The sequence below is a fragment of the Perca fluviatilis genome, chromosome 7 (genome assembly GCF_010015445.1).
Source record: "Perca fluviatilis chromosome 7, GENO_Pfluv_1.0, whole genome shotgun sequence".
Taxonomy (NCBI): domain Eukaryota; kingdom Metazoa; phylum Chordata; class Actinopteri; order Perciformes; family Percidae; genus Perca; species Perca fluviatilis.
This window is the reverse complement of record NC_053118.1, coordinates 8,069,588-8,083,466: the sequence shown is the minus strand read 5'-3', so window position 1 is coordinate 8,083,466 and position 13,879 is coordinate 8,069,588. Positions and strand designations below refer to the sequence as shown.

Below are 13,879 nucleotides of genomic sequence, written 5' to 3'. Positions count from 1 at the left end.
CACGCTCTCATTTATGAAACGTGCGTAGGCCTACGACCTAAAACAGGCGTAGGACGGGCGTGCGCAGATTCCTCCGCAAAGCTCGGCATTTATCAATTTGAACGTGAGCGTAGGCTGCGATAAAATCTCACGTCTGGTCTGAACTCGTGTACGTAAGTTTCCGAGTCAGCGTGGCCTTGCGGTGCAGCATATACTCAGTTTAACAGGAGAAGGAGAAGTCATCTGTTGATCACTTATCAGCAATGGTAGATCTGGCTCTTTTAGAAGACCTCTATGAGCCGGTACAACAGTGCACACGTACGCGCACGGGCCACGGTGGAGCGCTCCAGCGGATTGATTAAGGGCAGATGGCTCTGTCTTGCATCAGCGGGGGGGGGGGGGACCCTACTATACATGCCAGAAAAACACGCACTGTCCCTCAGCCGTTGCCTCGTTCTGACTCATGAAAAAAAACACGAGTAGGCTAAAATAAAAGACACTGCATAAACTCCGCTACTGTGTGTTTATTTAAATATAGGTACACCATGTAGGCCTAAGAGATTACAATATAAGCCTGTATATTACTATTAGGACTATAGCATACATATGTCAAGGGGGTATAAATTAAATAAACTTCAGCTGGAGTCCGATTTACTACGGCAACACTGTTGACCGCATCAGTGATCTCTTTTCATTCCGCATTCTTTCTACAGCCTGATTGGTGTGATACGAGCGTTTCATGAATCACACGTGAAGCCTGTCGTCAGATGATTTCTGCGCTCATATCTGCGCTGGTTTCTACGTTAGGTTGATAAATGAGGGCCATTGACTTCCATTTTTGTTCACCTGTTGCCTTTTACAGTGCTTGATTGATGGGTTTACCATCAAAGGTGTTTTTATTTTTTTTATTTAAATTGAATTGAAGATTGCATTGTCACTTTGCATATTAAATTGTCAATTGAAAAAATGCATAGTCCTATTCAAGATTTGTATTTGCCATTTGTGCATAAACCAAACATAGGAATTAGCCTATTGTGCAGGCTCTTTGAGTCAAGTAAAAAATAGTTAAGGGCAAAGAAAAGCACACAAACAAAAATAGAAAAAGATGTATTTACACAATTTAAACGGAGCCGCTCTCATATCAAGAAATGTGACCGAGTCTATTATCGGTCATAAACTAACACAAGGTTGAAATCAGTAGCCTAATCAGAGGTGCAGTGCTACGCGCTTCTGTGCTTCCGTTGGAGCAGTCGCCCACTCATAGTCCCATAACCACGGTGTCTGTCCCCCGACTCAAATCAGTTAAATCAAAGGTAAACAAAAGAAGAGCTATACTTAACAACCTAATTGGAATTAAAACTACCACTGCAATGATAGAACATAATAGGAAAATTAGATGTGGACTATTAAATATTAGATCTCTGTCTTCTAAAGCAGTACTAGTAAACTATTTGATATCAGATAATCAAATTGATCTATTCTGTCTTACTGAAACCTGGCTGGGCCATGAAGAATGTTAGTCTAAATAAAGCCACTCCTCCCAGTCATATTAATACTCAAATTCCTAGAGGCTCAGGCCAAGGAGGGGGAGTTGCAGCCACCTTTGATTCATGCCTGTTAATTAATCCTAAATCTAAACTAAATTATACGTTGTTTAAAAGTCTTGCTCTTAATCTTCAACATCCAACATGGAAAACATTACAGCCAATTATATTTGCTGTTGTTTACCGAGCTCCAGGTCCGTATTCTGAATTTTTATCTGAATTCTCTGAGTTTTTATCATGCGTAGTCCTTAAATCAGACAAAGTACTTGTTGTAGGTGATTTTAATGCCCATGTGGACGTTGACAGCAATAGCCTTAGTATTGCTTTCAACTCACTACTAGATTCAATTGGTTTCAGTCAGAGTGTGCATAAGTCCACACCCTCGACCTTGTGCTGGCATATAGCATCGAAATTGAAGATCTAATAGTATTTCCACAGAATCTTTTATTATCAGACCATTCTTTAATAACTTCCGAATTCCTACCCGATTATATGAAATTAGATAAAAGCTTCTACACTAGATGCCTATCTGACAGTGCTATAGCTAAATTTAAGGAAGATATTCCAACAGCATTTAACTCAATGCCGTGCCTTAATATAACAGAAGATTCTTATGTTAACTTTAGTCCCTCCCAAATTGATAATTTTGTAGACGGTGCTACGGCCTCACTACGGACGACTTTAGACTCTGTTGCTCCTCTCAAAAAGAAGATGATGAAGCAAAGGAAACTAGCACCTTGGTATAACTCCCAAACTCGCAAATTAAAACAAACCTTGCGAAAACTTGAAAGTAAATGGCGTTCCACCAATCTGGAAGAATCTCGTTTAGATTGGCAAGACAGTCTGAAAACCTATAGGAAGGCCCTAAGAAATGCCAGATCAGACTGTATTACTCATCACTAATAGAAGAAAATAAGAGAAACCCAAGGTTTCTTTTCAGCACTGTATCCAGGCTGACAGAGAGTCACAGCTCTATTGAGCCACGTATTCCTATGGCTCTGACTAGTGACGACTTCATGAGCTTTTTTAATGATAAAATTATAACCATTAGAGATAAAATGCATCACCTCATGCCCTCAACTTCTAACGGTTTACCTTTAAACGCAGGACCACTAGAAAGAACGACAAGACCTGACATATACTTAGACTGCTTTTATCCTATAGACCTTCAACAATTAATGTTAAAGGTCTCTTCAGCTAAGCCATCTACCTGTCTCTTAGACCCCATCCCAATGAGGCTACATAAAGAAGTGTTACCTGTGGTTAACACTAGATATGATCAATATGTCTATTAACAGGTTGTGTAATGCAGTCTTAAAGTAGCTGTGATAAAACTCTTCTAAGAAAACCCACCCTCGATCCTGAGGTCTTAGCCAACTGTAGACCTATATCTAACCTTTCTCTCCAAGATCCTTGAGAAGGTAGTCGCTAATCGGTTATGTGAGTTTCTACATAGCAATAGTTTATTTGAGGACTTTCAGTCAGGATTTAGAATGTATCATAGCGCAGAGACGGCACTGGTGAAAATGACTAACGACCTTCTAACTGCTTCAGACAAAGGACTTGTCTCCGTACGTGTCTTACTAAATCTTAGTGCTTATTCGACACTAATTGACCATACCATCCTGTTACAGAGACTGGAACATTTAGTTGGCATTAAAGGAATCGCACTAAGCTGGTTTAAATCCTATTTATCTGATCAATCTCAATTTGTTAAGGTTAACGATGAATCCTCCAGGCACACTAAAGTTAGCCATAGCATTCCACAAGGCTCAGTGCTTGGACCAATTCAATTCACCTTATATACAGTACAGGCCAAAAGTTTGGACATACCTTCTCATTCAATGCGTTTCCTTTTTATTTTCATGACTATTTACATTGTAGATTCTCACTGAAGGCATCAAAACTATGAAGAAAACACATTGAATGAGAAGGTGTGTCCAAACTTTTGGCCTGTACTGTATGCTTCCTCTAGGCAATATCATTAGGAAACACTCAATTAACTTTCACTGTTACGCGGATGACACCCAATTATACCTATCAATCAAGACAGACGAAACCAGTCAGTTAGCCAAACTTCAAGCATACATTAAAGATATAAAATCATGGATGACCTTTAATTTTCTGATGTTAAACTCAGACAAAACCAAGGTTATTGTGCTGGGCCCTAAACACCTCCGAACCTCATACATCTCAAGATATAGCTACTCTGGATGGCATTGCCCTAGCCTCCAGCACTATTGTCAGAAATCTAGGAGTAATTTTGTTGATTAGGATATATCCTTTAACGCCCACTTAAAACAAACCTCAAGAACAACCTTTTTTAGGCAAAATTAGGCACATCCTGTCTCAAAATAATGCTGAAAAGCTAGACCATGCCTTTGTTACTTTCAGGCTGGACTATTGTAATTCCTTACTATCAGGTTGCTCAAAGAAGTCCCTTAAGACTCTCCAGCTGATCCAAGATCAGATCTGATCTGATCAAGAACTAAGAAAAGAGATCATATTTCTCCTGTATTAGCTTCTCGGCATTGGCTTCCTGTAAAATCCAGGATTGAATTTAAAATCCTTCTCCTGACCTACAAAGCTCTAAATGGTAGCACCATCATATTTTTAAGAGCTCCTAGTACCTTATTGTCCCATTAGAGCACTGCGCTCCCAGAATGCAGAGTTACTTGTGGTTCCTAGAGTCTCTAAAAGTAGAATGGGAGCCTTTAGCTATCAGGCTCTCCTCCTCTCCTGTGGAACCAGCTCCCGGTCTGGGTTCTGGAGGCAGACACTGCCTGAGATAACTCTTGTTATGATTTGATACTATAAATAAAATTGAATTGAATTGTGTTGAGGGTAGATGCGGAGAGTAGCCTTGAGCAGGTATTAACACTCAGGGTGAGGCAAAGGTGATGTGAAAAAATTATGGGTTTTATTATCAATGACCCAATTAAGGCCCATAAGAAAAAATGACAATAGAAAGAATTAACAAAATTAAGGAAAGTAACTAAAAAGCACTTTCAAAAAAAGATAAAATTCAAATTGACTTAAGTCAAAACAATCAAAAGTATAAATACACCACTATTCGCTAGTAGACCTTAAATCAGGTTTAACGTGGAGATCCTCCAGCAGACTTATGGCCTACTACCTTCACGTATACTCCAGCTCTGTCCCCCTGAGCAAACACATGGCCACCCTATATAGCCTGACGCCACCCCTCAAATTGGAACATACCAACTTGTAAAACTCAGGGGTGGCTCAGGTGATTAGGCCGTAATGGCTTCATACAGCACACATAAATATACAACAATCTAAATAGATACAACATATAATTTATACAATAAGTATTACCATTAACCACAGCCACAAGGTATCTTGTTGGCTGTAAAATATAATACACCACAAGTCATGTTTGTGACAATCTATAGCTTTTAAACAATAAACTATGATAAATACATTTAGCTAGGCCTATCAAATAGTAAATCACCGCAGCAATAGCTGACTACGGGATTAATACAGGGAATTCGATAAATGACAGACAATATAAAACCAGTATAAATAACCGGACATAGACCGTCAAACAAACATGTACAAGCAACATTCTTCACTCAGTCTTTGAGATTAAAACAGGTAGCGCATCGCTACCGTGACGGCAGCCATGCGCCCCGTCACAAATTGAAAATAAAATAAAATAAGCTTAGATACTATACAAAAAACTGCAAAAAATATAATAAATTATGAATACTTAAGTGGAGTGTCAGTACTACTGTAAACCAGGAGCTTGTAAACATACCAAAAAGAAGAAAAAATCTGACTGTTAGAGTAGAAATAATAAATACAGGTTATAAACACTGTCCTAAGGGTAATGGGTCTGTGACAACTATGGGGGATATTGCATTTGTCATTAGAATAAATATTGCAAATATTGCACAGTGGTTTTTCACAGTAGAGTTTAGTAGTGAGGATTATTGCACATTTAATCACAGTGAATTGTTCAGTGTTTTATTTTGTTTTTGCCATCAGTCTGACTGGCAGGGAAAAACTGTTATTGAACCGTGTTTAATGTGTTGTGATGATATGTGATGTGATGTGATGTGATGATCCAAAAAGCTCTTTTCCAGTAACTGATTAAACCCGTCTTGTATTTCCTGGCGTGTCCATGGCAGCAGGGGGCGGCGTTGTGAAATAACGCGTTGGTTGCACACTGACACAGACGACTAGAAGAAGAATCTGTTTAGAGCGGAGCGGACAGATTTCAGCTAACGTTATAGCCATCTTATGTGTGCAACACTGGACATTAAGTATTCACGTACAATTGTAACGTTTCCTCCGCCAGTCAACGGAATTTAATCGTATCTAATATTAACTACAAATAAAGGGTTTCTAACTGTCCTTGAAAAGGCCAAGAAATGGCAGAACATGCAGGTGAGTGTGCCAGCTAATGCTAGCTAGGTAGCTAGTTATTTATGGTCAGTTTGAGCTAGCTGTAACTCATTGAACAGACTTCGGGTTTTATATTAATTTATTATTTACATTTAATAACTGGCAATAAACTGCGAAGGGTCATTATATCGTATGCTCTGTATCCTAGCCACCAGCGTGAGCCCTTAGAGCAGCAGGTAACGTTAGCCTAGCCGAGGCACATGAAGACACGTTCAGGCAACACTTCATTCACAAATGTCGCATTCAAGTGTTTCGTAAAACACAACTTTCCTAAATAGCCTCAAGACCCCGAGCGCTAACGTCGATAGCGTCTTTTGGTACATTCGGCGTATATATAATTCACCAAGTAGTGCGAATATTTAGCCTACTCCCACAGCTATGCTAACAGTTACAAGCGTTAAATCAGGTGTTAACGTTGCTCAAAACATAGCTAGCTAGCTACTGGTTTCAGAGGGATTACTTCATTCTGAGTTAAGGGTGGTCTTAAAGGCTCTCAGACTCCCTCCAACTTAACTGGTTTGTAAAAAAAAATAATAATAATAAAAAAAAGTAAAAAAACTTAGACATAATGTATAGGGATAAAAGACAGTAATTGCAAATGAATAAGCTGACTATAAACAGTAATGTAGTAAATGAATATGCGCAATGAGGAGTAATATATAAAGGATACAAAGATAGTGATGATCCCAGAGCCTGGGAGTCTTACAGTCTGTGGGATGAAGCGGTCCCTGGACCTGGTTCTGCTTGAGTGTCTGCCGGGCAACTGTGGCAGGGGTGCTTTGGCTCTCTGATGATCCTGTTGGCTTCCTTCTTGCACTGCTGGGTGTAGTAGTCCTCTATGAAGGGCAGCTCGGTCCCAGTGATGTGCTGAGCCGCTTCCTTCCCCCTCTGTAGAGCCCTACGGTTGAGGGCTTTGCAGCTGCAGGACCAAGCCGTGATGATGCAGCCCGTCAGGAAACCCTCGATGGTGCTCCTGTAGAATCTGCAGAGTATCCTGGAGTCCATGTTGAACCTCCTCAGCCCTGTGGAGGAAGAAGAGTCTTACACCGGCACATCTGCTTGTTTATGCAAATACCAAATGAGCCAGTCGTGCGGAAACAAGTCATTGCATGCAGTCGTTGTTCAGACCAAACATCAGAATGTGATCCAAGTGACTTTGAATGTGTAGTGATTGTTGGTGGTTTGAGTATCTGCTGATCTTGACCACAACAGCCTCAAGAGTTCACAGAGAACGGTGTGAAAAACAGAAAACTTCCAGTGAGCCGCAGTTCTGTTAATAAGAGGGAACAGAGGAGACTGGCCGTCCAGGCCATGCGTGACAACATCCATCCATCCATCCATCCATCCATCTTTGTCCGCTTATCCGGTGTCGGGTCGCGGGGGCAGCAGCTCGAGCAGGGGACCCCAAACTTCCCTTTCCCGAGCAACATTAACCAGCTCCGACTGGGGGATCCCGAGGCGTTCCCAGGCCAGGTTGGAGATATAATCCCTCCACCTAGTCCTGGGTCTTCCCCGAGGCCTCCTCCCAGCTGGACGGGCCTGGAACACCTCCCTAGGGAGGCGCCCAGGGGGCATCCTTATCAGATGCCCAAACCACCTCAACTGGCGTGACAACAGAGCTTCTTTTAACCGTCCTTACTACAGGAGGTCCCACTCCTGTCAGCTAGGAACAGGAAACTGCTTGGGGCGACAGTGGGTGCAGGCAGGCTTGCCTAAACTGGACAGTAGAAGAGAAACTGCCACCTGGTCTGACCAATCTATTTTTTTTTATAGTGCCACATGCAGATGGTACCGTCTGAATCGGGCGAGAGGTACCACAGTATAAACTGCATGGCCGAATCCCCACCCAACTCTGTCAGTGGAACACGATGGCAATGTTTAAACGCCAATCCTACATAAGTATTGTTGCTGACCAGGTGCATCCCTTCATGGCTACAGTCTACCCATCTTCTAAGGGCTTCTAGCACCACGTGACGCATGAAATCATACCCTAACCTCAGTCCAATAGAGAACCTTTTGTTTGGAATGTGCTAGAACGGGAAAGTCACAGCATGAACGTGGAGCCGACAAATCTGCAGTAACTGTGTGATGCTATCATGTCAACGTGGAGCCGAATCACTAAGGAATGTTTCAGAATCTGAAAAAAGGTTAATTGCCACAATAAGTGCATTCATGTGGAATTTGCCTCGGTGAATGGTACAAACATATTAAGCATTAATATGAATTAAACAATAAATGCAGTAAACAAATCTATACATACAAAAAGGAAAAGGAGGCTAGCAGCAACTTGTTGAATCCATGCCACGAAGAAATTGGACTGCTCTGGGTCCCCATTATTAGAAAGGTGTACCTAATAATAAAGTGGCAACTAGTGTAGCTTCAGTCTATACAGGCTGGCAACCCTGCTCATCCCATCATATTTAGTCTTGGTTGGAGAGCAGTGTTTTGTAAGTTTTTGTAACTAAACATTTTTTTATTTTCAACTTTTAGGTTCATGTTTTAAAGGTGGTTACATTCATAGATGCAGTACAAATAATAGCACATTTACATTTAGTACATTTAACCAATTTTGTGCGAGTTTGACTGTTTTCTCTGTCATTTTGATCAGAACAAAACGAGGCAAAGCATGACAACTCAACGTCCCCTGGAATGACGGACCAGGAGAAAGAAATGGCAGCCAGAGCATATGAAGCATTTACGGTAAATCTCCTTCTTTCCTAAACTACTCAGAAATCCAGTTTTGGCTGTTCTCTGCAGTAACAGCTGGAAACACTATTCTACGGCAAGGCGGCTTTATTCGTATAGCGCATTTCAGCAACGGGGCGATTCAAAGTGCTTTACATAAAAACAATAACAAAAATGTAAAACCGATAAAAAAACGAGAATAAAAGTTACATTGCAGTATAATAAATTAAACATTAAAGAGCAGTTAAAAAAATAAATAAAAGCAGATAAAATACGAGATTTTAGGCTGCTAGTATGGGACAACGTATAAGCCGCAATCCTTGCCGTTACCTTTTTAATTCTCTTTATATGCTTATATAGATTGTCATACAGTTTCAACAATGCAACTTCAGTATAAGAAATGAACAATTATTTTAAGAAAGGCAACATCAAAAATAAAGGTCTTCAGCCTTGATTTTAAAGAACTGAGAGTTGCAGCAGACCTGCAGTTTTCTGGGAGCTTGTTCCAGATATGTGGAGCATAAAAACTGAACGCTGCTTCCCCCTGTTTAGTTCTGACTAAAGCAGACCTGTCCCAGACCACCTGAGAGGTCTGGGTGGTTCATAGTGCAGTAGCAGATCAGAAATGTATTTTGGCCCTAAACCGTTGCGATTAGTAGTAGTGATTTAGAAACCAGCAAGCGGAGTGTTTTTTTTTTTTTTAATCTTTTTAGGGAGACCTGTAAAGACAGTTACAATAGTTAAGTCTACTTAAGATAAAAGCATTATTAGATACATTTGCAAGTGTAACAGGGCTTTGGCGTGCATGGACGGCAAGTATGGAGCTTTCTTCAATTAGTGATGAGTTTCAAAACTAATGGCGGAAGACATTGCTAACGAACGTGTCTGCGTGTTTCCTCACAGGCTGCGAAGTACGACGAGTCTCTAAAACACCTGGAAGCCCTGCAGGAGCTCAACAAAGAGGACTACAAGATCGCCCTAAATAAAGCCGTCGTAGAGTTTTACAAAAGCAGTCAAACTACCACAGGGACTCTGAAGCAGACACTAATGGCAATGAAGAACCAGGTAACTGCTGAAAAGTGGGTCATATTTTTCTCATGCTTTTCCGTTCACGTGGAATCTGTTCTCAGTGGATGATGTCGAACAAACAGGGCTTTGCTTCTCCGTGATTTCCGTGATTTCATCAGACGTCCCATCTTTTATGTTCCAGGTTCACACGTCCGCAGAGGACATTGACGGCTTGGATGATGTTGAAAATAGCTTGCTGTACTATAATCAAGCCATCGTCCACTATCACATGCGACAGTACTCTGAAGCGATCGCCATAGGGGAGAGGCTCTACCAGTTTCTGGAACCATTTGGTATGTAGTGGTGCCTTACGTGGGTTTACTGAAGTGTCCTGCTGATGTGATAATAAGATGATCAGCAGTCAGTCGGTCCATTGCTGCTTTGATTGGCTTTTTAAATCATTTATCAAGGACAAATAATACAAAATATTTTGTGCTCAGTTTCTGCCCTTTCTTGTCACACCCCCAGTGTTATCAGAACATATTTGAAAATGAATGTTTATTAATATGAAGTTAAACAATGTTTTAATGTAATATATGACATAGAATATAAAAAAAAACTGAGTCGTAGATCTGAGGCTTTGACTCATCTGCCTGAAGGCTGATTTATGGTTCTGCGGAGGCTCCACGCAGTGCTTTCGCCGTAGCCTACGTAATTGGCCTGATGTTTATATGTTATATACGCTACCAAGCCACGGCCAAGAGACGTGTGTCGCCGCGACGTGTAGTTAAATTTTTCGAGAGGTGCACGTCAGGCTACTGCGTAGGGTCCGGCATTGGTTTGTGTCTCCACGTACCTACGCGCGTAGCAACGGCGTAGATTTTACATAGTATAGAAGTATAAATCAACCTTGAGACTTGAATGCTTCAAGATTACAAGCTGAGGAGACTTGACTTGTTGAAAATGACTGTGTCGTTTTGCCTTTTTGAAGCTCTGCCTAACTGGTATTAATAGTAGATATCATTACCATGGATGTACCAGCCAAAGTTCCCGTGACTCATGAACAGATTTCAAGTCCTGAGACTTGCCTTGGTCCTGGCCCAAAAGAACGGCTACATTTCCTGTGCAGGGGTTTCCGCCATGGAACTGTCTAAATGTGTAAAGTAACAGGGGTTTATGGGAAATTTGTGATTTAGAAAAGGGCTAGTATTACCAAAAATATTGTCTTAACCACAGTATTCCAGTTAATCTGACTGTGGTGCGTTGATGTTCTACATGTGGCCATGTGTCCATTTGCCATGGAGTCATTGTGTTATTTGTCCTAGAAGAGAAGTTTGCTCAGGCGGTGTGCTTCCTGCTGGTGGATCTGTACCTGCTCACCTTCCAGCCGGAGAAGGCCCTCCATCTGCTCGCTGTGCTGGACAAGCTCTCTGTACAAGGAAGCAGCAAGAACGGCAAAGGAGAGGTACCCCACCGCACCACCTTAGTTTTACACAACCTGCTCTTATTTCCATATGGCTTATAATAACGTTTTACTAAGAACCCTGTTGCTGAGATCTGTGGTTGTGGTCCAGCAGAAAGCTTAACCCTCGTGTTGATTTCCCCCGTCGACCATGCGCTTGTTGTCCTCTCGGGTCAAAATAGGAAATTAACACTTTTGTGACGCTTATTTTTTTTTGTCTGTGATTTTGACACTTTTTCTGACATTTTTGTCCTTTTTTTTAAATTTTTTTTTCTTCTCTCTTCAATGTTTTTGTCGCTTTTTGTTACTGTTGCCGCTTTTTTTCCACTACCACCTGTACTGTATACACGCCACGGACAACTTATTACCACTAGTGTTATTACACTTATTTTTTGGAATTCATGGTCAATAAACCGCTTTGGTTTTTAAAATTTATACCAAATGTTTTAGTCAAAGCTGAAACTATGAATTATTTTGACTAATATTAGAGGAATGTATGTTGATGGATAATCAAAGACTCTTGTATGTCAAAGTTGAGTCAGAATACTGTTTTTTTAAAACTACTCAAAATTCAATGAAAGTAGTGATCATTAACTGTACTTGCGAACCTGGAACCATCCATTGTATTTTCTCGGTAATTTGGTTGAAAAAAGAAACTCATATTTTAATTTTTTTTAATTTTGATAACTGGTCCAATTTGACCCAGAGGACAATTGAAGGGTTAACACAAGTGATCAGTGGATCTCACATCTTCAGTTTGACCCATTTATCGTAGCTACTTTATTAAGATATTTTGAAATGTCTGCCCCTCCCCAGTATAATGGAGGTGAATGGAATTTTGTTTGGAATTTATTTAAAAAAAACAAAAACAAAACAAGTATGTCTTTTGAGAAACCGTGTCCCTGTTTCACTGCATAATAACCCACAGACCTCACTCACGCTACTTTTTACCACAGAAACAACTGATCTGTCTTCAGACTAACTAAACAAACTAAATGTCTGAGCTGTGCTACTTGGAATGGCTACAAATGGGAAGAATTGTATTTAGTTGTGTGTCATTGTCTAATTAGGTTCGTAACTAAATAAGCAGATGTAAAAGCATGCCGTTTACTGTCTGAGTGCTGTGCTTGATTCCAGAGCAACAGTTCAATCAAAGATGCCGCAAACCACAAGGCAGAGTTCACAGCCATGATTGAGGCGGCCAAATCAAAGATGCACCAGGCAAGATTTTAACATCCCCCGTTTCTCTGTTTCAGTCTCGACCCAGTCGACTGTGACTGACTGTCGTTTCCTTTACAGTACAAAGTGAGAGCCTACATCCAGATGAAGTCCTCCAAGGCCTGTAAAAGGGAGATCAAATCAGTGATGAACACAGCGGGGAACGTGAGTTGTTTTCTCTCATATGAACTCTGGACAAAGTCCGTCGAATCAGGTGCTGACATCGTCCAGAGTTTCCTCGTCTCCCATTTAGCACACAAGAGCGGATTGTCCGTGTCAGGCCCTTTTTTTTTTTTTTTTTTTTCACGTCCTGGAAATCCTCCTCCTAGTCTAGGAGAGGGGTGGCGCCTGGGTAGGGCATGCAGGAGGCAGATTACACTTTCTAATTTGGTCGGAAACAACCGAGTCTGTTGCCGTTCCTTGAATTTGTCTGTCCAGTAAGACATTTTCCTTGACGTCTTCGTGTAGCTCACCCTTCTTCACCCTCGGATGTTTGTCTTCTTTCGGTTTGGCGCGAGTCTAATGATAGAAACAGACATTACACAGACTCGGAAGCTGGCAGGGTAAAGATGGGTTAATGTCCGCTCCAACCGATTCACACATTTGCGTTTCAAACACACAGCTCCTCCGCGGAATGCCTAGATAACGTTCAGTTGCTGAAGTGTTGGTGCTACATCATCACAGTGTTTAAACAGTGAGGGGGGAGGGGTGTAATATATAGGATATGGATAGGATGTGGGGGGGATTATTAAGTTCCTCTGGCCGCAGTTCCTGTAACTCTTCCAGCTCCTACTTCAGGGCAAGGTATTTTCCCTTTGCCCACATAGGAACCCTTAGTGACCTAGCAACGTCTGAAACACAAACAATACATATTCTTCACTGTCTGTTGCAATTCACCTATGTACGCTAACTCATAAGACAAACATCACGCATTCAACCAGTTTGCCTGTTGCGCTCTGCTCTGCTATCTTCTTCCATCATATTAATTAGGATCATATTACGCTGGAGCCTTGGTCTTCTGTGTTTCTCTGTGAAGTACTCCAGCCCAGTCTTTAAACGTCGCCGTTCGAACTCCGTTATGAGGATCCCGGCAAGGCACAACATTCCGATGGCCTCCTCCATGCTGGTTTGGCGTTGTATGTGGCGCTAAAGTCAAGTGGCGACGCTATACAGACCGTTGCAGTGCTGGCGTCACTCCCTTACCCCTCCTACCAGTCCCTATGGGGAAAATAGTTAGTAGAACTGTTTAGAAGTGGACTCTTCCTATATCTACGTTCCTGTAACTACCTGGTCGGAAAGAGGCTATTGTGTCTGGATGGTCCCTCTCTCCTGAGTGGCAAATAACATGCCAACACAGTCACCGACATCTAAAAGGAATGGGGCCCCACCAATATGGGCTTTTTGAGACGGATACCAGTTTTACAGGGGAATGATTCACATTTACCGATATGGATACTGTTAACAGTGAAGTTGAGCTGGAATGAAAATAGACCATTTCTATGTGGATTGTGTACTGACTTAGCACCGATATGACAATGCCAAGATACTCAGA

At 41.4% G+C, this 13,879-nt stretch overlaps 1 protein-coding gene across 1 annotated transcript in view; it reads left to right on the top strand.

Moving 5' to 3' along the window:
- Nucleotides 1-5,710: 5,710 nt before the first annotated feature.
- Nucleotides 5,711-13,879, top strand: part of cnot10 (CCR4-NOT transcription complex, subunit 10) — an 18,375-nt gene continuing 10,206 nt past the window's right edge. Inside the window, exons 1-7 of the mRNA XM_039804936.1 lie at nt 5,711-5,936; nt 8,563-8,654; nt 9,543-9,704; nt 9,850-10,000; nt 10,973-11,112; nt 12,247-12,330; nt 12,409-12,492. Coding sequence (XP_039660870.1) covers nt 5,921-5,936; nt 8,563-8,654; nt 9,543-9,704; nt 9,850-10,000; nt 10,973-11,112; nt 12,247-12,330; nt 12,409-12,492 — 729 coding nt within the window. The 5' untranslated portion in view covers nt 5,711-5,920. The remainder of the gene's footprint in view (nt 5,937-8,562; nt 8,655-9,542; nt 9,705-9,849; nt 10,001-10,972; nt 11,113-12,246; nt 12,331-12,408; nt 12,493-13,879) is intronic.